The following is a 22,295-nucleotide window of genomic DNA, read 5'->3' on the forward strand; positions in this document are numbered from 1 at the left end:
CAATATGTTAATAAGACGCTTAAAAATGTAACCAAGGCAAATACATGCTTGATAGAGCTCTTTAGAAAAGCATATAATTCAGATAATGGTAGTAGAATCATTTCAAGCATGTATAAGGGGTTGTCAAATCTTAAAACACATTCGACTTCATACATTAAAACAAAATGGGAGAAGGAAGGAGGGATAATTATATCTGAGGAAGAATGGACAACAATATGGAGATATCAGTGGAAGTGTACCAATTCACAGAAATGGAGGGAGTTTGGATGGAAAAACTTGATAAGATATTTTATTACACCCTCTCAGAAATCCCATTATGATGGTAACCTCCCTGTTTGCTGGAGAAATTGTGGAAATCAAAATGCAAATCATTATCATATTTTTTGGGACTTCCCTGTTATCAAAAACTATTGGAGGGGGACACACAATGCCCTACAAGACATCTTTAAATGTGAAATACCCTTGGAGAGTAAGACCATATATTTTGGATATATACCTCAAGAATGGTTGAAAAGAGATAAATATTTAATGAATATACTATTGGTGGCTGGTAAAAAGACTCTTACTAGGAAATGGTTATCACAGGAGAGCCCAACTTTAAATACATGTCTGGAAATTACAATGGACATTTACAAAATGGAGAAGATAACAGCATCTGTTAATCATAAGCTGGAACAATTTGATTCATACTGGGAAAAATGGTTTAACTACATAATGCCTCATAGGCCTGATTTTATTCTCACAGATCAATGAATCTGTTGTAAAAAAAAAAGATCACTCCCTAATTGTACATAGTTCTTTCCTTTTGCTTGTTTTTTCTTTCCACTCTTTTCTATAAGTGTATACCCCAGATAAATACTTTGTGAAGATTTTGTGATATATATGTACAATGTCTGAAATACATCTTATGGAAATGTTTGTTTGATGAACTTCAATAACAAAAATAAATTACAAAAAAAAAGAAAAAATTCAAAGTGTGAGAAGTGTCACGAACATAGGTGGGAAGAGATTGAACAAGGGGGGATAAGACAGTGTCAAGGTATGCAGAAATGAGTTCAGTGGGGCAGGAACAAGCTGAGACAATAGGTCTACCTGGACAGGCAGGTTTGTGGATCTTGGGTAGGAGGTAGAAACAGGAAGTGCGGGGTGTGGGAACTATGAGGTTGGTGGCAGTGGATGGGAGATCCCCAGAGCTGATAAGGTTGGTGATGGTATAGGAGACAATGGCCTGGTTCTCCTTAGTGGGGTCATGATCAAGGGGTAAATAAGAGGAGGTATCTAAGAGTTGTCACTGTGCCTCGGCCAGGTAGAGGTCAATACACCAGACAACAACAGTTCCCCCCCCCCCCCCCCCCCATCAACAGGTTTTATAGTGAGGTTGGGATTGGTGCGAAGGGAGCGGAGAGCAGAGTGTTCGGAAGGAGTAAGGCTGGAATTGGAACAGGGTGTAGTGAAGTCGAGACGGTTGATGTATGGTCTGAAGGTGTGCTAGGGGAAGTGGAAGTATGCTTCTGCCACCAACATGGCATGTCCAGATCTTACTAACTCTAACCCTTATGTCTTTAAAATTTGGGAGGAAACCCATGCGGTCACAGGGAGAACATACAAACTCCTATCAGACACAGGCTGAATTGAACATGGGTCACTGGCACTGTCATAGCATTTTGCTACCATGCCACTATTGTAGGATTATTGGGAGGCGGGGTGAGTGGGGTTTGCAGATTGGTGTTCCTGGGCAGACCCACTGACCTTAAAATGTTTTTAAGACTGTACTTAAGATGTTACTTTTGTGCTACAGTATATTATTGGTACCTGCATTGATTATATTTATCTGCTTAAGCATAATTATGCAGTGAAATAATTTTTGATCATGTATTTTGCATTGTGTAAAGACACTACCCTAAATCTACTGTACATATAAATTGAACAAGGGTACTGTTGTGTGCTTTGAAATCTAATTTCCTGAAATGGCGATGTAGATTGATGCCAATATGCATCGGTTAGTCTGTTCTAGTTTCCAGGCAACAAGGTGCTATATTAAAGATTTATGCAATGTATGTGAAATGATGATCCGTTTGGACATCAGTAGAAAAATTATAATATAGGGTCATGCCAATTATCTCATTGCTTGAATAACTTTGGTTTAATATTTTAAAATAATTAAATCAAAATAATTAGTTCATAAGGAAGATGATATTGTCCATTTTTATAAATTTATTTAGTCTTTGAGAAAGTGTATCATTTTGAAGTGCTTTTGTTATCACTACAGGAATATTCACCCCAAGACCATCTTTTCAGTGCAATAAAACGTGAACAGCAAAAAAAGTGGCTCCAAGAGCTTGATAAGCAAAGAGAAGAAGAAAAAGAAAGGAAGCTGAAAGAAAAGTTAAAATATGCAGGGGTAATTTTTAATAATAGAATAATATAACTGAGCACAGACTGCCAGTGAATGTTGTTTCCTGACATGATGTATTGTGAGCATGGCGTACTACTAGAATTTGCTTTTACTTGTCTACTAGGCATGCAAACATGTAGAAAGTTTACATATTGTTTCTCCCTCCAATAACTCCGGTTTCAATATCACCAATATTATGTGATCAGTTTTGGTTTCATTTTGTTCTTTACATGCAGAATTTATGTAATTTAGTTTTTAGTTGGGTGTTGGAGAGTTTAATGCATTTTGAGTCACATTGTTCCAATTTCCTTAGCAGCTTTGAGTAGGCAACAGGGCCAAACATTAACTTAAAGCTTGGCAATGGTAAGGCCTCATCCTTGCTTGGATCAATACAAAATTAATCAGGTTCATTATCATTGATATATATCATGAAATTTGTAGTTACGCAGTAGCAGTACAATGTAAGACATAAAAATTACTATATTCATGACAAAAATAAATATAGTGCAAAAGACTTATAATGCGAACAACAACACACACAAAATGCTGGTGGAACACAGCAGGCCAGGCAGCATTTATAGGGAGAAGCGCTGTCGACGTTTCCGGCCGAGTCCCTTCGTCAGGACTAACCAAAAGGAAAGATAGTAAGAGATTTGAAAGTAGTGGGGGGAGGGGGAAATGCGAAATGATAGGAGAAGACCAGAGTGGGTGCGATGAAGCTAAGAGCTGGAAAGGGGATTGGCGAAAGTGATACAGAGCTGGAGAAGGGAAAGAATCATGGGATGGGAGGCCTCAGGAGAAAGAAAGGAGAGGGGAAGCACCAGAGGGAGATGGAGAACAGGCAAACAACTAAATATGTTAGGGATGGGGTAAGAAGGGGAGGAGGGGCATTAACGGAAGTTAGAGAAGTCAATGTTCATGCCATCAGGTTGGAGGCTACCCAGCCGGTATATAAGGTGTTGTTCCTCCAACCTGAGTTTGGATTCATTTTGACAATAGAGGAGGCCATGGATAGACATATCAGAATGGGAATGGGACATGGAATTAAAATGTGTGGCCACTGGGAGATCCTGCTTTTTCTGGCAGACCGAGCGTACACCTACGCTCAGCTTATACAACACCTTATATACCAGCTGGGTAGCCTCCAACCTGATGGCATGAACATTGACTTCTCTAACTTCTGTTAATGCCCCTCCCCTTCTTACCCCATCCCTGACATATTTAATTGTTTGCCTGTTCTCCATCTCCCTCTGGTGCTTCCCCCCCCCCCTTTCTTTCTCCTGAGGCCTCCCGTCCCATGATCCTTTCCCTTCTCCAGCTCTGTATCACTTTCGTCAATCACCTTTCCAGCTCTTAGCTTCATCCCACCCCCTCCGGTCTTCTCCTATCATTTTGCATTTCCCCCTCCCCCCACTACTTTCAAATTTCTTACTATCTTTCCTTTCGGATGGTCCTGACAAAGGGTCTCGGCCTGAAACGTCGACAGCGCTTCTCCCTATAGATGCTGCCTGGCCTGCTGTGTTCCACCAGCATTTTGTGTGTGTTATTGTTGAATTTCCAGCATCTGCAGATTTCCTCATGTTTGAGACTTATAATGCGGTTGTGTTAATGGACCTTTCAGAAATCTGATTACAGAGTGGAAAATGCTGTTCTTAAAGCACTGACTGTGGGTCTGTACCTCCTCCCTGTTGGTAGTAATGCAAAGAAATGTGTGACAACTAATGAGTTGAAGGCAGTCAAAATAGTATGACACTCTGATAGTAATGAAAATTGTGTGCAGTTCTGGTCAAATGGCTTAGACGGATGTATTAAGCTGGATAAGGTGCAGAAAAGCATGAATTATAAGAAAAGGCAGAGTATATTGTGGCTTTTCTCCTCTGTGACGGGTGATTTTGTAGAGGTATGTGAATTCACAAGAGGCATAGAAATGGTGAATGGTCGCAGTCTTTTTCTTATGTATACTAGGTCCTAAAACTAGAGTACTTTGATCTGACGTGAGGGGAGATAAATATAAAGGGGACCTGAGAAGTAAGTTTTTCAGTGAGGGTAGTGGCTACGTGGAATGAGCTGCCAGATAAATGGTAGAGGCATGTACAAATATAATGCTTAAAAAAGGCATTTAGGTATATTGGAAGGAAACATTGACATGAATATGGGCTAAGGGACTAGCTCAGGTAGGCATCTTGGTTAGCATGGTAAAATTCAGCTCAGGGGGCACTTCCTAAGCTGTATAACTCTGACTCTAAATCACCAAGAGATAATCAAGGAATTGATTAAAACTTACTTTTTTTTTTGCTGCCATGCCATTCTATTTATTCGGTTAATTAGGGTGATCATCATAGCAGATGGGCCATGCACTTTGACTCTTACCAGAAAAAAGCTCAGCAGCAAATTCCAGTTTCTGAAAATGTCCTTGGATCAACAATGGAAAAATCATCTACATCAGGGGATGGACAACCAGGGATTTTAAAAATTCAGCAGTTTCCTGCAGTGGCATCTCCTCTACCTGTTCAACACATCTCTTCTACTGGAGAAGATACGGGGTTCATGGTGGGTGACACGGGATCTGATTTGACCAACACACAGAAATCAAGGTTAGATTTAGCTGTTTTCTTCCTGTAAAAGGATGGATGATGTTTAACTTTTTCTTGCCAAATTGTATTCCATAAAATGTAATTTAAAACAAATAAGACAGTTTATTTTCAAGAACAAAATTGGAGTAATGAAATGGCAATGTCACTTTTCACTGTTGAAATGTTTTTAATTTGTATTTAATGCCAGATGCTATGTATCCAATGGCAGAAGACTTTCCTAACTCCCCAGAAGCTTTCTACCTTTTGCAAGGCACATGTCAGGAGCATGAATTCTCTGAATTAGTGCAACTATAATTAGATCTGAGAAATGGTTCATCTTTGATGCAGCAATACATTTGGCATCCAATTGTTCGCCCTAGTTTTCTCAATATTGATTACAATTTTAGTGTAAATTACCTACAAAAAGTAGTATAGCAACTTATCAAGGTTTCTACTCAGCATTTTCCAGTTTGGAGAAAGTGAGACTATCTGGGAAGTTTGAGGGTAGCAGCAACATGGGAATGTTGCTACTTAAAAGTTAACTTTCCCAATTCAGTTGACTTCATTATTACTTCAGATATTCAAATTCCCTACAATGAAATTTCACCACTGAGACCTGAAAAGTTCAAAGTGATTTCCCACCGCTACCACTGCCATCTGGGGATGTGCAATAAATTCAGATTTTATCAACAATGCCTACATCATGTAATTTTTTCTTAAACATTGTGCAGATAATCAACAATATGTTTTTTGAGTATCCTATGTCAGTACAGTCCCTATACATGTCTGAAGTGGTGTAAGCTGCACATGGTTCTCAATCTGATCTTCAGTATGTTGACACTGTTTTAATCAGCTTCCACATTTCTAAGATGTACAAGTTGGGTTTAGGACTTCCATCACTGTGTGCTTCATTGCAAATGTCCACACTGTTTCATGGTGCACAAAGGTTTCAGTTTTGTTCAATGGCCTTCTGTCGTTGTAAGTATACTTTATATGTAATCACCAAATGACCACAATGAAATGCGTGTGCTCAAGTGGCAGTATCCTTTTCCCCCAGTGTCACATGTACTGAGAACATGCACTCATACAACATTAAGTAATGTTTTGTTCAAGGATTTTGAAAGATAATTATACACCAAAATTTCCAGTTGTAGTTTGTGTCCTGTGACCAGGAAAGTATGTACCAGAAGAAATAGAATTGGTGTTAGAAATTCCCGAGTGGTAAGACATACCTTGTGGCATATATCCATTTAATGTAGTGTAAAATTAGTATATTTTGGGCTTCATGTATTCTGTGGTAAATGTATCATTTATATTCTTTCTTCTTCATGTTCAGAACTGGATCTCTCCTTTTTGTGAAGAATAGAATTAACACATTTGCTTCCTGATTGCTACTTACAGCATCTACAGTACATATCTGCATTAAGAATCTTTGCTGTTTGGAGTTGTTGTTCCTTCAATCCTACACAATCCTACTGCAAAAATTTTTGTCTCCAAAAAAATTACCACTGATAATAATTAACACAAAACTGTGATCTTGTTGTTGCTGGTAGGTTATACACTTACATTTTGGAAGCATGAAGTCTAACCCCAGCCAGGATTGATTATACTGGACAATAAAGATTTTGCTTCCTGAATACTTTCGGGTATATCTTATGAACTTTGGGCTACTGATCATGAAAACCACCATGAAATCTCCCTATCTCATACCATTTTATTGCAATCGCCTTTACTTGCAGTTTCAATTCATAATTCAAGTCAAATAAAATGCTGTCCATAATATAAGCTGAAAAGTTTTCTATCTTACCCATGCATGCCTGGGCATGCTTTGGGTCGCCAGCATCTTTTTATTGATTCTTCAGTGTTAAGCCTGAAAGCTCTGCTGCTACACAATGTCAATGTCCACCCTGCAGTACCCTTCAGCTCGGGTTAGGCTTTGTGCTTTCAATCAGGATCACAATTGAGATTTGAAAGGTAGAGTTTCATGTCAGTTTCTCTGAGTTAGGAAGCGACCAATCTGCAACAGGCTATGTGCAAAAAGTACCTTTTAGTCCGGTCCATGTTCAAGATTTAAAAAACAGATCTTCATGGTAGTTTTCTGAGTTAAGACTATAAGACCATAAGATATAGGAGCAGAAGTAGTCCATTTAGCCATTCAATCATGGGCTGATCCAATTCTTCCAGTCATCCCCACTCCCTTGCCTTCTCCCCATACCCTTTGATGCCCTGGCTAATCAAGAACCTATCTATCTCTGCCTTAAAAGCATCCAATGACTTGGCCTCCACAGCCGCTTGTGGCAACAAATTTCACAGATTTACCATCTAACTAAAATAATTTCTCTGCATCTCTGTTCTAAATGGATGTCCTTCAATCCTGAAGTTGTGCCCTCTTCTAGACTCCCCTACCACGTCAAAGTTATCTGTTCAGGCCTTTTAACATTCAGAATGGTTCTATGAGATCCTCTCCTCATTCTCCTGAACTCCAGACATTCCTCATACAGTAACTCTTTCATTCCTGGAATCATTCTCGTGAATCTTCTCTGAACTGTCTCCAATGTCAGTATATCCTTTCTAAGATGAGCCCAAAACTGCACAGAATATTCCAAGTGTGGTCTCATGAGTGCCTTATAGAGCCTCAACATTACACCTCTGATCTTATATTCTATACCTCTAGAAATGAATGCCAACATTGTATTTGCCTTTTTCACCACCGGCTCAACCTGCAGGTTAACCATTAGGGTATCCTGCGCAAGGACTCCCAAGTCCCTTTGCATCTCTGCGTTTTGAATTCTCTCCCCATCTAAATAATAGTCTGCCCATTTATTTCTTCCCCCAAAGTGCGTGACCATACACTTTCCAACATTGTTTCATTTGCCACTTCTTTGCCCATTCTCCTAAACTATCTAAATCTCTGTTTCCTCAACACTACCTGGATCAAAGATGATACAATTGTCTTTGTATCATCGACAAATTTAGCCACAAATCCATTAATCTCATAATCCAAATCATTGACATACATCGTAAAAAGCAGCGGTCCCAACACCGGCCCCTGTGGAGCTCCACTGGTAATAGGCAGCCAGCCAGAATAGGATCCCTTTATTCCCACTCTGTTTTCTGCCGTTCAGCCAAAGCTCCACCCATGCTAGTAACTTCCATGTCATTCCATGGGCTCTTATCTTGCTAAGCAGCCTCCTGAGTAACACCTTGTCAAAGTCCTTCTGAAAATCCAAGTACACCACATCTACTCCATCTCCTTTGTCTACATTGCTTGTAATTTCCTCAAAAGATTGCAGTAGGTTTGTCAGGCAGGATTTTCCTTTCAGGAAACCATGTTGGCTTTCTGCTGCCTCCCACTCTTCTTAAATAATGGAGTAACATTTGCAATTTTCCAGTCATCCAGTGCAATGGCAGAATCAATCGATTCTTGAAGGATCATTGTTAATGCATCGGCAGTCTCTCCAGTTACTTCCTTCAGAACCTGAGGGTACATTCCATCAGGTCCAGGAGATTTATCCACCCTCAGACCATGAAGCTTCTTGAGCACCCTCTGAGTCATAATTTTCTCTGCACGTACTTCACTTCCCTGACCCTCTTGATTGTCCAGTATACTGCAGATGTCTTCCACTGTGAAGACTGATGCAAAATACACATTCAGCTCCTCTGCAGTCTCTGCGTCTCTCATTACAATATTTTAAGCGTCATTTTCTATTGGTCCTATATCTACCTTCAACTCTCTTTTACCCTTTATATACTTATTCTTTAAAAAAAGCTTGTAGTATCTTTTTTGATATTAATCGCCAGCTTCCTTTCATAATTCAGCTTTTCCTTCCTAATGACCTTATTTTCTTTCTGCAAGTTTTTAAATCTTCCCGATTCTCAATCTTCCCACTAGCTTTGGCTTCCTTGTATGCCCTCTCTTTTGCTTTTACTTTGGCTCTGACTTCACTTGTCAGCTAATGTTGTTCAACAATCAACGTCGGAGGTAAATAAAAAGAGCTAGCGTTCAATGAGGTCGGCAATCAAGATTTTAAAGGCAGGGCTTCATGGCAGTTTCTCTGAGTTGAGGAGCGACCAATCAGCAAGAGGGACTCATTAGAAAGGGCCAGTAAAAATATCACAGGTGCAAGCAGAGCAGTCATTCTTCAGAGTGTGCTAGTGTTTAGAGTGGCTTTGGCTCATCAGACTATGTTGAGCTAAAGTATCTTGTAAGTTTCTCTCTTTCTGTTGTTACTTATTCATCCTTATCTGTTCGGCCATTGTAGTTTAGTGAGAATGTCTCTAGGGGCAGTGTCTTGTACTACAGGTAGTCCCCGAGTTACGAATGCCTGATTTACGGACAACTTGTACTTACGAACCAAGGAAGGAGAATGCCGTATGCCATTTTAAGCCGGATCGCGACACCGTCCGCCATTTTAAATTGTTGCCGTTGACACTGTGTTGAGTGTTTAACTTTGTATTTGGCTTAAATTTTTCTTAGTAAGGTTCACCCTGACCCCGCTCCCCCCCCCCCCCCCCCACTGTTCCGGTTGGCTGGTGGCGCAGTGAGATCAGCGCCGGGCTGGAGAATGGAGTTTCCCGAGTTCGATCCAGTGATAGACCGTTCCCGTACCGGGTTGATGTCGAGCTCGCAACTCAACCTTGTAAAAAAAACACTGCCACCTCCAGTTTAAATTCCCATGCGGAATATTGTGGATGATCAAATACCCAAACCCAGCACAGCCCCCACTTGTCCCATTTAGCCTGTCTCAATGCAGTGGTCCTTAGGACCCAGCGGACCTCGGGAGCCGGCAAAACTCGAGAGCCGCTGCCCGCAGTGTTTCTGTTCCATTGACGGGAAGCGATCGCGATTGAAAATAAAGTGGTGTGGCGACCCACTTTTTGCACAGGCGAACCGGCTCACAAATAGCCAGCACGCTGGGGCAGACTTTGGTAATGCACCTCTGACGTAATTTCCGCCCGGAGAGGGCGGGCGCTAGGGATTAAATGCCAGCGCCGCGAAGTTTTGAATGAACTAGTCTCGAAACGACTTACTGACTGTGTGTCGTTATTTCAGCGCTGTGTGTAGCACATCGCTACATTGGTGACCCCGATGGTCCAAAAGGGATTTGGACCAAAGATGACCGACTCTTCATCTGTTCCTGTAGTTTCGCTAAAACTGCCGGCTTTCTGGACGCTGCGACCACGCGTGTGGTTTAGCCAAGCAGAAGCCCAGTTCCAGATTCGGCAGATATCCTCTGATTCCATGCGTTACTACCACGTGGTGAGCGCCCTTGACCAGGAGACGGCCGCCCAGGTTGCGGATTTCATACAGTCGCCCCCGGAAGAAGGCAAATATGAAGCATTCAAAGCGCTACTCATTGAGACCTTTGGCCTCTCACGGCGTGAGCGGGGTGCCCGCCTGTTTCACATGGACGGTTTGGGAGACAGACTGCCGTCAGCATTGATGAACGAGATGCTGTCCCTGGCTGATGGACACAAGCCCTGCCTCATGTTCGAGCAAGCGTTCCTAGAGCAACTGCCCAAGGACATACATCTGCTGCTGGTCGACGCAGATTTCAGTGACCCCTGGAAGGTGGTGGCCCGGGCAGACGTGCTGTGGAAAACCAAGAGGGAGAGCGTGGCATCCGTCGGTCAGATTACCAGGCCATGCACCCAACAGCGGAACAGACCAGGCCCGGCGGGGGGGCGCACACAACACAGAGGCAGGAGTGAGGAGGCCAGTGAACAGTGGTGTTTCTACCACCAGCGGTGGGGCACAGAAGCCCGCCGTTGTCGCCCGCCCTGCAAGGGCCAGGGCCAGCTGCCACTAATGACTATGGCGGCTGGCCACCAGGACAGCCTCTTGTACATCTGGGACAAACAGTCCGGGACGCCGCTTCTTGGTCGACACCAGAGCGGAGATCAGCGTCTTGCCCCCAACGGGGTACGACACCTGCAACAGGAAGCCAGGACCCACCCGGAGGGCCACAAACGGCAGCACGATACGGACCTACGGCACTCGCACAGTGCAGCTGCAGTTTGGCACCAGCCGGTTCACGTGGGACTTCACACTGGCCGTGGTGGCCCAACCACTCCTGGGGGCGGACTTCTTGCGAGCTCACAGCCTGCTGGTTGCCTTGCAAGGGAAAAGACTGGTACATACCGAGACTTTCCAGACGTTCTCCCTGGGTGAAGCCAAGTTGCCGGCCCCACACCTGGACTCCATCACACTGTCGGACAACAAATTCACCAGAATCCTGGCGGAATTTCCATCAATTCGGGCACCACAGTTCACGGCAGCCATGCCTAGACACAGGGTACAGCACCACATTCCGACCCAGGGACCACCCCTCCACGCCCGCACATGAAGGCTCCCCCTGGAAAAGCTCCACCTGGCGAAGGAGGAGTTCAAGAGGATGGAGGAATTGGAGATCGTATGGAGGTCCAACAGCCCATGGGCCTCCCCCCTGCACATGGTGCCCAAAGCAGCTGGGGGTTGGAGACCATGCGGCGACTACCGCAGACTGAACGAGGCTACCACTCCAGACTGCTACCCCGTGCCACACATACAGGACTTTTCAGCAAACCTGCACGGGGCAGTTTGGCACCAGCCGGTTCACATGGGACTTTCCAAAGTAGACCTCGTCCGGGGATACCATCAAATCCTGGTGCACCCTGAAGACATCCCCAAAACAGCACTTATCACCCCGTTCGGCCTGAAGAATGCTGCACAGACGTTCCAGCAGCTAATGGACGTGGTGGGACGTGACCTGGACTTTGCGTTCATCTATTTGGATGACTTCCTTATAACCAACAGTTGTCGTCAGGAGCATCTGTCCTACCTCCGCCAGCTCTTCTCCCGCCTGAGTGATTTCGGCCTCATGATCAACCCGGCCAAATGCCAGTTCGGTCTCGATACCATTGACTTCCTGGGCCAGAGGATTACCAAAGACGGGGCAACACCTCTGCCCGCCAAGGTAGACGCGATCCGCCACTTTGCCCGGCCCAACACGGTCAAAGGCCTGCAGGAGTTCGTTGGTATGGTGAACTTCTACTACCGTTTCCTCCCCTCAGCAGCCCGTATCATGCACCCTTTGTACACCCTGATGTCGGGTAAAGGCAAGGACATTACTTGGGACGAGGAGGCCGCGGCCGCTTTCGTTAAAGCCAAGGAAGCCTTGGCAGATGCCGTGTTGCTGGTGCATCCCAGAACGGACGTTCCGACCGCCCTCACGGTGGACGCATCCGACACAGCAGTCGGTGGGGTGTGGAGCAGCTCATCGAGGGCCCCTGGCATTCTTCAGCAAGCACCTACAACCACCCGAACTCAAGTACAGTGCTTTCAGCCGGGAGCTGTTGGCACTGTATCTGGCAATCCGGCATTTCAGGTACTTCTTAGAAGTTTGCCGCGTTCACGGACCACAAACTGTTGACCTTCGCGTTCACGAAGGTGTCCGATCCCTGGTCGGCTCGCCAGCAGCAACATCTGTCCTACATCTCTGAGTACACGACGGATATCCAGCATGTCTCGGGAAAGGACAACGTCGTGGCGGACGCACTCTCCAGACCAGCTGTCCAGGCCCTGTCCCTGGGGGTGGACTATGCAGCACTGGCAGAGGCACAGCAGGCAGATGACGAGATGCCCAGCTACAGGACCACAGTCTTGGGTTTGCAGCTGCAGGACTTTCTTGTAGGCCCAGGTGATAGGACCCTCCTGTGCGACATGGCTACCGGCCAACCTCGCCCCATCGTCCCGGCAGCCTGGAGGCGGCGAGTTTTCGACTCCATACACGGTTTGGCGCACCCATCTATCAGGACAACCGTCCGGCTGGTCTCCAGCAAGTTCGCGTGGCACGGACTTCACAAGCAGGTCAGTGAATGGGCCAGAACATGCGCGCAGTGCCAAACAGCCAAGGTGCAGCGGCACACTAAAGCCCCGCCGCAGCAGTTCGAACCCACCCGTCGGAGGTTTGACCACATTCATGTGGATATCGTGGGCCCCCTACCAGTGTCCCGAGGAGCGCGGTACCTCCTAAATATGGTAGACCGGTTCACGAGGTGGCCAGAGGCGGTCCCACTCACCGACACATCTGCCGATTCCTGCGCCCGAGCATGGATCGCAACCTGGGTAGCACGCTTCGGGGTACCAGCCCACATTACCTCTGACAGAGGCGCCCAGTTCACCTCCAGCCTGTGGTCGGCTGTGGCCTGCCTGTTGGGAACGCAGCTACACCACACAACTGCCTACCACCCACAGTCGAACGGACTGGTGGAACGCTTCCACTGTCACTTGAAGTTGGCTTTCATGGCCCGCCTGAGTGGACCTAACTGGGTGGACGAGCTTCCCTGGGTCCTGCTTGGAATTCGTACAGCGCCCAAAGAGGATATGCGCGCCTCTTCGGCCGAGTTGGTGTACGGCGCGCCCCTGGCTGTCCCGGGAGAGTTCATACCAGCCACAAGGGGGCAAGAGGAAGAACCCGCAGCAGTCCTGGACAGGCTATGCGAAATCTCGGCAACCTGGCCCCCGTACCAACTTCACAGCACAGACAGACCCCAACCCATGTACCCAAAGCCCTGCAGAACTGTAAGTTTGTGTTTGTATGAGGGGCCGTTCAGGGTGATCAACAACAACGGGTCCACATACTTTCTGGACATTGGGGGGAGAGAGGAGGTTTTCACTGTGGACCGACTCAAACCAGCCCATGTGGACTTGGCGCAGCCAGTCGAGGTTCAGGCACCGTGGCGCAGAGGCTGATCCAGACTGTGGACATTGGGGGGTGTATCGCTGGTTCTGGGGGGGGGAAGCGGTTATGTGGCGACCCACTTTCTGCGCAGGCGAACCGGCTCACAAATAGCCAGCGCGCGGGGGGAGACTTTGGTAATGCACCTCTGATGTCATTTCCGCCCAGAGAGGGCGGGCGCTAGGGATTAAATGCCAGTGCCGCGAAGTTTGAATAAACTAGTCTCGAAACGACTTAACGACTGCGTGTCGTTATTTCAGCGCTGTGTGTAGCACATCGCTACAGTGGAAATAATAAAGCGTTTGGAAAGAGGTGAAACGCCATCGGTCATTGGAAAAGCGTTAGGCTACAGTCGGTCAACGATTGGAACAATTTTAAAGGATAATGGATAAAGTGAAAATAATGAAGCATGTGAAAGGCGCTGCCCCAATTAAAGCTACAATTAACAACGCAGGGGTTTAATTATTGGAATATACGTTTCTTAAGTGTTTTATATGCATAGAAAGGTAAAATATATGCTATATACTAAGACAAACATTTGACTAACTGACGCTAAATAATACCAGATGTACTTGTTCCGACTTAAAGATGGACTTAGGAACGAAACTTGTACGTAACCTAGGGACTGCCTGTATATGTGGGAGGTCTAGAAGATCTCCAGTTTCCTAGATAAACACATCTGCACAGGTGCACCAAGCTGCAGCTCGATGACCTTTGGCTCATGGGAGAATGAGGAGGTGATAGACACGAGCTACAGAAAGGTAGTCACCCCTAGATTGCAAGAGACAGGTAACTGGGTGACTGTCAGGAGAAGGAGAGAAAATGCACAGCCAGTACAGAGAACATTTGTGGCCATTCCCCTCAATAATAATTCTACAACTTTAGATACTATGGAAGGGGACAATTTACCAGGGCGAAATGACCGTCAGGCACTGAGTCTGGTGCAGTGACTCAGAACAGCAGAGAGGTGAAGAGGACTGCAGTGTTGATAGGAGATTCCACAGTCACAGGAATACAGACAAGGTTCTGCAGGCAAGATAGAGACACCTGGATGGTATGTTTCCTCCCTGGTGCCAGGATCAGGGTTGTCTTGGATTGTGTGCATGGCTTTCTCAAGTGCAAGTGTGAGTAGCCAGAGGTCTTAGTACATATTTGCACCAATGAGGTGAGGAAGTCCTGAAGAGAGATTTTAGGGAGCTAGGCAGGAAGCTGGGAAACAGAACCTCCAGGGTAGTAATCTCTGGATTGCTGTCTGTGCCATATGCCAGTGAAGGTAAGGATAAGATGATTTGGCAGGTGAATGCATGGCTGAGGAACTAGTGCAGGAAGCAGGAGTTCAAATTTGTGGATCATTGGGATCTCTTCTGGGGAAGGTACGACCTGTCCAAAAGGGACAGGTTACATCCAAACTAGAGAGGGTCCAATATCCTTGTCGACAGGTTAGCTGGAGTTGTTTATGAGGGTTTAAGCTTTTTTTTGGCAGAGGGATGGAACTAGGTGTTAGTGCTGAAAATGAGGTAGTTGATTTACAAACAGAGGCAATGTATAGTGAGGAAACTGTTGATAGGGCAAAATTGCAGTCAACAGGACAAGTTGCAACATAAAAGGCAGACAAAATCAAAGAGTGAATACAGGACTGAAGGTGTTGTATTTTAATGTGTGCAGTATATGGAGTAAGGTAGATGAACTTAGATTAGGAGAATGGGCAAAGAAGTGGCAAATGGAACACAGTGTTGGGAAATGTATGGTCATGCACTTTGGTAGAAGAAATGAAAGGGTTCACTATTTTCTAAATGGTGAGGAAAATATTAAAAATTGAGATGCAGAGGGACTTGGAAGTCCTTGTGCAGGATTCCCTAGAGGTTAATTTGCAGGTTGATTCTGTGGTGAAGAAGACAAATGTGATGATAGCATTCATTTCAAGGGGACTAGAATATAAAAGCAAGGATGGAATGTTGAGACTTTATTAAGCACTAGTGAAGCATCACTTGGCGTATTGTGAGCCATTTTGGGCCCCTTATCTCAGAAAGGATGTACTGAAACATCAGAGGGTTCAAAGAAGGTACACTAAAATGATTCCAGGATTGAATGGCTTGTCATAAGAAGAGCATTTGGTGGTTCTGGGCCTGTATTAGAATTCAGAAGAAAGAGAGATGACCTAATTGAAACCTATCAAATTGTGAAAGGCTTTGATCAAGTGGATGTGGAGAGGGTGTTTCGTGTGGTGGGAGAGTCTAAGACCAGAGGACTCAGCCCTGGAGGGACGTCCTTTTAGAATGGAGATGCGGGTGAATTTCTTTAGCCAGAGAGTAGTGAATCTGTGGAAATCTTTGCCACAGGCAGCTGTGGAGGCCAGGTTTCAATGTATTTTTAAGGCAGGGGTTGATGGATTCTTGATTGGTCAGGGCATGAGGGGATATGGGAAGAAGGCAGGAGACTGGGGATGAGAAGAAAATTGGACAAACCATGGTGATGTGGCAGAACAGACTTGATAGGCCAAATGGCCTAATTCTCCTCCTCTAAGCATCTATACCAATCGGCTTTGCAGTACACTTGAAAGAAAACCACTAAAATTTGGAAGTCTTGTTGATATACATAAAGTACAGCAACTACAACTGGAACATCTGTGGTGATCTGAAAGTAGTAACGCTGCTACTAGGAATGCAGCTCAGATACACTGAGTACTGTTGTTTCATTTGCGAATGGGATAGCTGTGCTAACGAATCTCATTACATTAAAAAGGATAGGCCACTCCATAAGCAGTTGATTTTGAAGCCAAAAAAGGTGTGGCACTGAAGCTACTTGTAGGTCCAACAAAGATATTTTGCCCCCTCTTCATATAAAACCGGGGCTTATGAAAAATTTTGTGAAAGCGATGAACAAGGAAGCTGAAGGATTTCAATATTTGAGACAGATGTTTCCCAGAATAACTGATGCCAAGGTTAAGGAAGACAATTTCTGTTGAGCCACAAACCAAAGAGGTCATCGTTGACAGGTAATTTGAAGAACTAGTGGGACCGGAGAAAATTGCGTGGAAGGCATTCAAGGATGTTGTTGAGAATTTTCTTGGCAACTGCAGAGGACCAAACTACATGCAGCTAGTTGACAATATGCTTCAAGCATACAAAGCCATGAAGTGCAACATGTCACTAAAGATTAATTTTCTGCATTCCCATTTGGCTGACTTTCCTGCGAATCTTGGCGCTGTCAGTGATGTGCATGGTGAAAAGTTTCACCAAGACATTGTGGTCATGGAGAAACGATATCAGGGTAACTGGAATCCATCGATGCCAGCTGATTATTGTCGGACACTTAAGCAAGAAGCCTCAGACACTGTAAACAAACAAGTCATCAACGAAACAGTTTTAGCTTAGCTGAACTAATGCGAAGCGTCAGCACCATTATGTAATTAAATGCATTATAGTCAATAAAAGTTAATTTTCTGTTTCTCCAAATTCCTACATGATACAAGTACAATGAAATGAGATTTGTGTTCAGCTTCAAGTGGCCTATAATAACCAAAAAAAAAAATTCTGAAGAAACAACACTTCCAAAAAAAATTGCTGTCCAGTGTTATCCTGATTCATGTGGGTTTAATGTTCTTTCTGCTCTAGTCAATTCAATTGTGAGATTAAATTTATTGTTGTTAATGATGCAATGCTTTAATTTGGAGGTTAGCCAAAGCACACTCTGTTCTCTTGTAAGCTTTTTGGAGAATACTTATTGTTCATTGTTTGTTGTTACAAAATTGAACTAATTTAAATTTAGCTAATTTTGATTGTACATTTGCCCAGACAAGTGTTTTCTTTTCATTTCAGAAGCTACCTTTGACATTAATCTTTTCCTGAAATATTGTGTATATATATTTGATTATGATTTCAACTGTATTCAAACTTATCCAACACAATACTAAAATTTAAAGCAGGAAATCTTTAACACTTTTAGTTTTGCAACTGTCATAGAACATAGAAATCTACAGCACATTACAGGGCCTTCGGCCCTCAATGTTGTCCCAAACATATAACCAATTCTAGAAACTACCTAGAATTTCCCTACCTCATCGCCCCCTATTTTTCTAAGCTCCATGTACCTATCTAAGAGTCTCTAAAAAGACCCTATTATATCTGCCTCTACCACCTTCACTGACACTGCATTCCACGCAACCACCACTCTCTGTATGAAAAATTTACTTCCGACATCCCCCTTGTACCTATTCCCAAGCATCTTAAAATTATGCTCCCTCATGTTAGCCATTTTTGTCCTGGGAAAAAGCTGCTGACTATCAACACAATCAATGCCTCTCATTATCTTATACACCTCTATCAGGTCACTTCTCATCCTCTGTTGCTCCAAGCAGAAAAAGCCAAGTGTACCCAACCTATTCTCATAAGGCACGCTTTCAAATCCAGGCAACATCCTTGTAAATCCCCTCTGCACTCTCTCTATATTGTCCACATCCTTCCTGTCATGAGGTGACCAGAAATGAACACAGTAATCCAAGTGAGGTCTAACTAAGGGTCTTGTATAATTGTAACATTACCTCATGGCTCTTGAGCTCAATCCCATGGTTGATGAAGGTCGACACACCATATGCCTTCTTAACAACACTGTCAATCTGCACAGCAGCTTTGAGTGTCCTATGGATATGGATCCCAAGATCTTTCAGATCCTCCACACTGCCAAGAGTCTTACCATTATTATTCTGTCTTCAAATTTGACCTACCAAAATGAAGCACTTCACACTTAACTGAGTTGAACTCCATCTGCCACTTCTCAGCCCAGTTCTGCATCCTATTGATGTCCCGCTGTCGCCTATGACAACCCTCCAGACCATCCACAACACCCCCAACTTTTGTGTCATCAGCAGACTTACTAACTCATCCTTCTACTTCCTCATCCAGGTCATTTATAAAAAAATCACAGAGGAGGGGTCCCAGAACAGACCCATGCACCGACTCCATGCAGAATATGAACCATCTACACCACCCTTTGTCTTCTGTAGGCAAACCAATTCTGGATTCACAGAGCAAGGTCTCCTTGGATCCCATGTCTCATTCTTAAGCTCCTTCCTGACAACTTTTCTAGAGCTCTAACAGTACCTTTCACAAGCTTTTCTTCTTAACTAGATTTTCTCATCCATGTACACCATGGTTCTTGTACCCTACCATCCTTTCCCTGCTTCAATGGAACATACCTATGCAGAACGCCTGGACATTTGCCACATTTCTGCTGTGCATTTCCCTGAGTATATCTGCTCCCAATTAATGCTCCCAAGTTTCTGCCTAATAGCATCATATTTCCCCCACCCCAATTAAATGTTTTCCCAAATTGTCTGTTGCCATCCTTCTCCAGCACTATGGTAAAGGAGATAGAGTTGTGATCACTATCTCCAAAATGCCGTGCTACTATCCCTGATTAGCAATGCCATGCCCCACCTCTTTTGCCTCCCTCCCTGTTCTTTTTGAAACATCTAAAGCCCAGCAAACTCAGCAGCCATACCTACTCCTGAGACATCCAAGTCTCTGGAATGGCCACAACGTTATAGTTCCACCTCATCCATGGTGTAAGTTTATCTTCCTTGCATTAAAATAGACACATCTCAAACCATCTGGCTGAGTGCATCTTTGTTTTATCATCTGCTTATCCATCCTCTGCCTCTTCACTTTGGTTCCCAATCCCCTGAAAATCTAGTGTAAACCCTCCCCAAAAGCATTAGCAAACTCCCTCCCAGGATATTAGTTCCCCTCCTGTTCAGGTGCAACCTGTTCCACTTGTATAGGTCACCCTTTCCCCAGAAAAGGTTGCAATGATCCAAGAACTTGAAACCCTGCCCCCTGCACTATCTGCTCAGCCACTCATTCCTCTGCAGTATCTTCCTGTTCTGACCTTCACTAGCTCGTTGCACCGGGAGTAATCTGGAGATTACCACCTTGGAGGTTCTGCTCTTCATCCTCCTTCCTAACTCTAATGTGCAGGACGTGTACCAATATATACCACAACCTCCAGCTGCTCACCCTCCCCTTCAAGAATGTTCTGCAACTGCTCAGAGACATCCTGGACCCAGGAGGCAACACACTACCCTAGAATCTCTTTCGCTGCCACAGAATCTCCTATCTGTCCCCCTAACTATCGCCAACCACAGTGCTATTGGTCTGGCTGCTACTGTCTCTTGCTATTAGTTTTTCTTTTGGTAGTTTGGATATATTGCCAGCTGGTTATCAGTCCCAAATGATGCTTATATTACAGTAGAACTGATAATCTGGTGCCCTTGGGATTTTGGTTCCAGATAGATTTTTTTAGACTATTGGATGTTAATACTTAAAACACTCTTAATTCATTTAATACTATTACAAACTTCCCAATAAACCCAGTAAGTATAAAGGGAGGTTAGGAACAGAACCATGATGAATTTAGAATATGTGCTGGAAACACAGCCACAGTGAATTGAAGGGAACATGGAAAACAAAACTGAACCATCAGGTTTTCCTTGCAGTCGGATTGTAGATTATGGAGTTGTACTATTTAATAAAGCTAGTCAATAATATGGTAAGTCACATGGTTAGTTAACAATCAAATAATGCATTTTGTTCAGTATAGAACTGTTACTTTTCACATCTTAAGATTATTGCTCTACAGAGAATATTACAAAGTGAGTATTGTTACTGCATTTCAGCTTTTTGCGAACCATGACTGCCTTGTTGGACCCAGCTGAGATTGAAGAAAGAGATATACGGCGAAAAAAACAACTAGAACATCAAGTAACATTTTTTTCTATAAACAATATTAATCAATCAATCAATCAAGATTAATACTGAAAAAATGTTCAGAACTATTGTTTATCAGCATATTTAATTTATATTGTCAAAATAATGAATATAAAGATTTCTATTTACTCTTGTGCAGTATTATGTTAAGGAATAATATGCCATGGAATTGGACATATAAGTAGTGAAATTTCTTCTATGAACTGCTTTCTACAGTTTTTAAAATGTATATTTAGAGTGATATTAAAGGGAAACATTTTTGAGTGTTGGAATGACCATGGTTCACACAATAGTTGATGTTTCTTAAATTGTGTACCCTAGAAAGCCATAGCCATTCAGGTGGAGGAGCGGCGTAGACAGAGACAACTGGAAGAGGATAACAAACGAAAAGAAGAACAAGAAGAACAACTTCGTCTGGCAAAAGAGAGAGAGAGGTTGAGACAACAATATGAAGAAGAAACTCGGACTCAAAAGGAAAAAGAGGTAGGTATTTTCACCACATTATTTAAATACAAATGAGGTAGTTGCATTTGGAAAATTATTTAATTGATTTCAGCTGGCCTGTATACATACAACCTTTTTAGTGCTCTGTAAATAAAATGATTGGTAATGGCTTTATATCATATCACGTGGTTGTCTCATCATTTAATTTAGTGCTCTTACAGAATTTAAATATTAGCTTTAATGTCAGATGTCCTGTATTCTAACCCCAATTCATAACATGGGTATGTAATCTAAATGGAATATGTTCAGAGAGGGTGTTGTGCTGAATTTTGAATAAGTTGCAGAACTAAGGTTTATTTTGGGTTCTCTGTGTAAAGAAAGATCTAATACTCTGTCAACATCTCCTCTTGAGGCATATTGACAGATTGCATTAGTGAGTTATTGGCTTAGGGTAATTTTCCATATCCAGTATGGCTGAAGTATTTTTCTAAAATAAAACAAAGATGACTGAACTTTAAAAACAATTCAACAATTGTGATGACCAACCACTTGATGCTTAAAACATACATTTCACTCTGTCCTGACCTTTTCCAGACTGGCACTGGAGAAAAAAGGAGTCTAAGGAGTTGACCTCTCAAAATACAAATAACCTAGGCACAAATGCGTAGCCTTGTGGTCTATGGTGCTCCTTGATTCTGTATTTGTGATGCACCAAAGTTAAAATGTCAGTTCATGCATTCACATAGATGTATTGCTTGAGATTTTTTTTCATATTATCAACCATGCTTGAGTTTACATTTTCTACATCCAAGTTCAAATCCTATCCATTGTAAATTTGATTGTAAAATTGATACAATTTGTAAATGTATCAGTTTAATGAAATTTTGCCCATTTTATTTATTGAACACCTGGTTAATTATAAGTTTCTACTTAAATGCATATATTTCATAATTCATTATTTGCAATGTCTTTAAAATTGAAGAAATGGTAGAAATACTCAACAGGTTAAGCAACATTTTCAAGAAACAATATTGTTAATATAATCAAACTGATGGCCTTCCATTATTCTATGGCCCTTATCTACTGAAATTGGAATGCTTCCACTAAATTTAATTTCAAATTTTTGATATCTGTAGTACTTTGCTTTAGTTAATAGAGAAAATTATTATCTGGACTCTAAATTGCCTTTAATATTTTAGGAGCTTCACAACCTTAAAACCAATTTGCTCTATGAAAGTATGCAGAAGGCACAAGAAGAAGCAAAAAGGCAGAAACAGGAACAGCGCATTAAAGACTTAGTGCGCAAAGGACATGACATTTCAAATCTGCAGAAGAATGTGGAAGGCAAGTAACTATTTGATTGATTGCAATTTATGGTGGTTCTGCTGTTACTAAAATT

The 22,295-nt window shown here is 43.3% G+C and overlaps 1 protein-coding gene across 5 annotated transcripts in view; it reads left to right on the plus strand.

Annotated features, from left to right (window-relative positions):
• ccdc66 (coiled-coil domain containing 66) overlaps window positions 1-22,295 on the plus strand; it is a 77,511-nt gene that overhangs the window by 31,883 nt on the left and 23,333 nt on the right. For all 5 annotated transcript variants that reach the window (XM_073072225.1, XM_073072227.1, XM_073072224.1 and 2 more), the window contains 5 exons: window positions 2,270-2,401; window positions 4,724-4,989; window positions 20,362-20,446; window positions 20,774-20,935; window positions 22,096-22,240. In XM_073072225.1, coding sequence (XP_072928326.1) covers window positions 2,270-2,401; window positions 4,724-4,989; window positions 20,362-20,446; window positions 20,774-20,935; window positions 22,096-22,240 — 790 coding nt within the window. The remainder of the gene's footprint in view (window positions 1-2,269; window positions 2,402-4,723; window positions 4,990-20,361; window positions 20,447-20,773; window positions 20,936-22,095; window positions 22,241-22,295) is intronic.

The sequence above is a fragment of the Hemitrygon akajei genome, chromosome 19, assembly GCF_048418815.1.
Source record: "Hemitrygon akajei chromosome 19, sHemAka1.3, whole genome shotgun sequence".
NCBI classification, from domain to species: Eukaryota; Metazoa; Chordata; class Chondrichthyes; order Myliobatiformes; family Dasyatidae; genus Hemitrygon; species Hemitrygon akajei.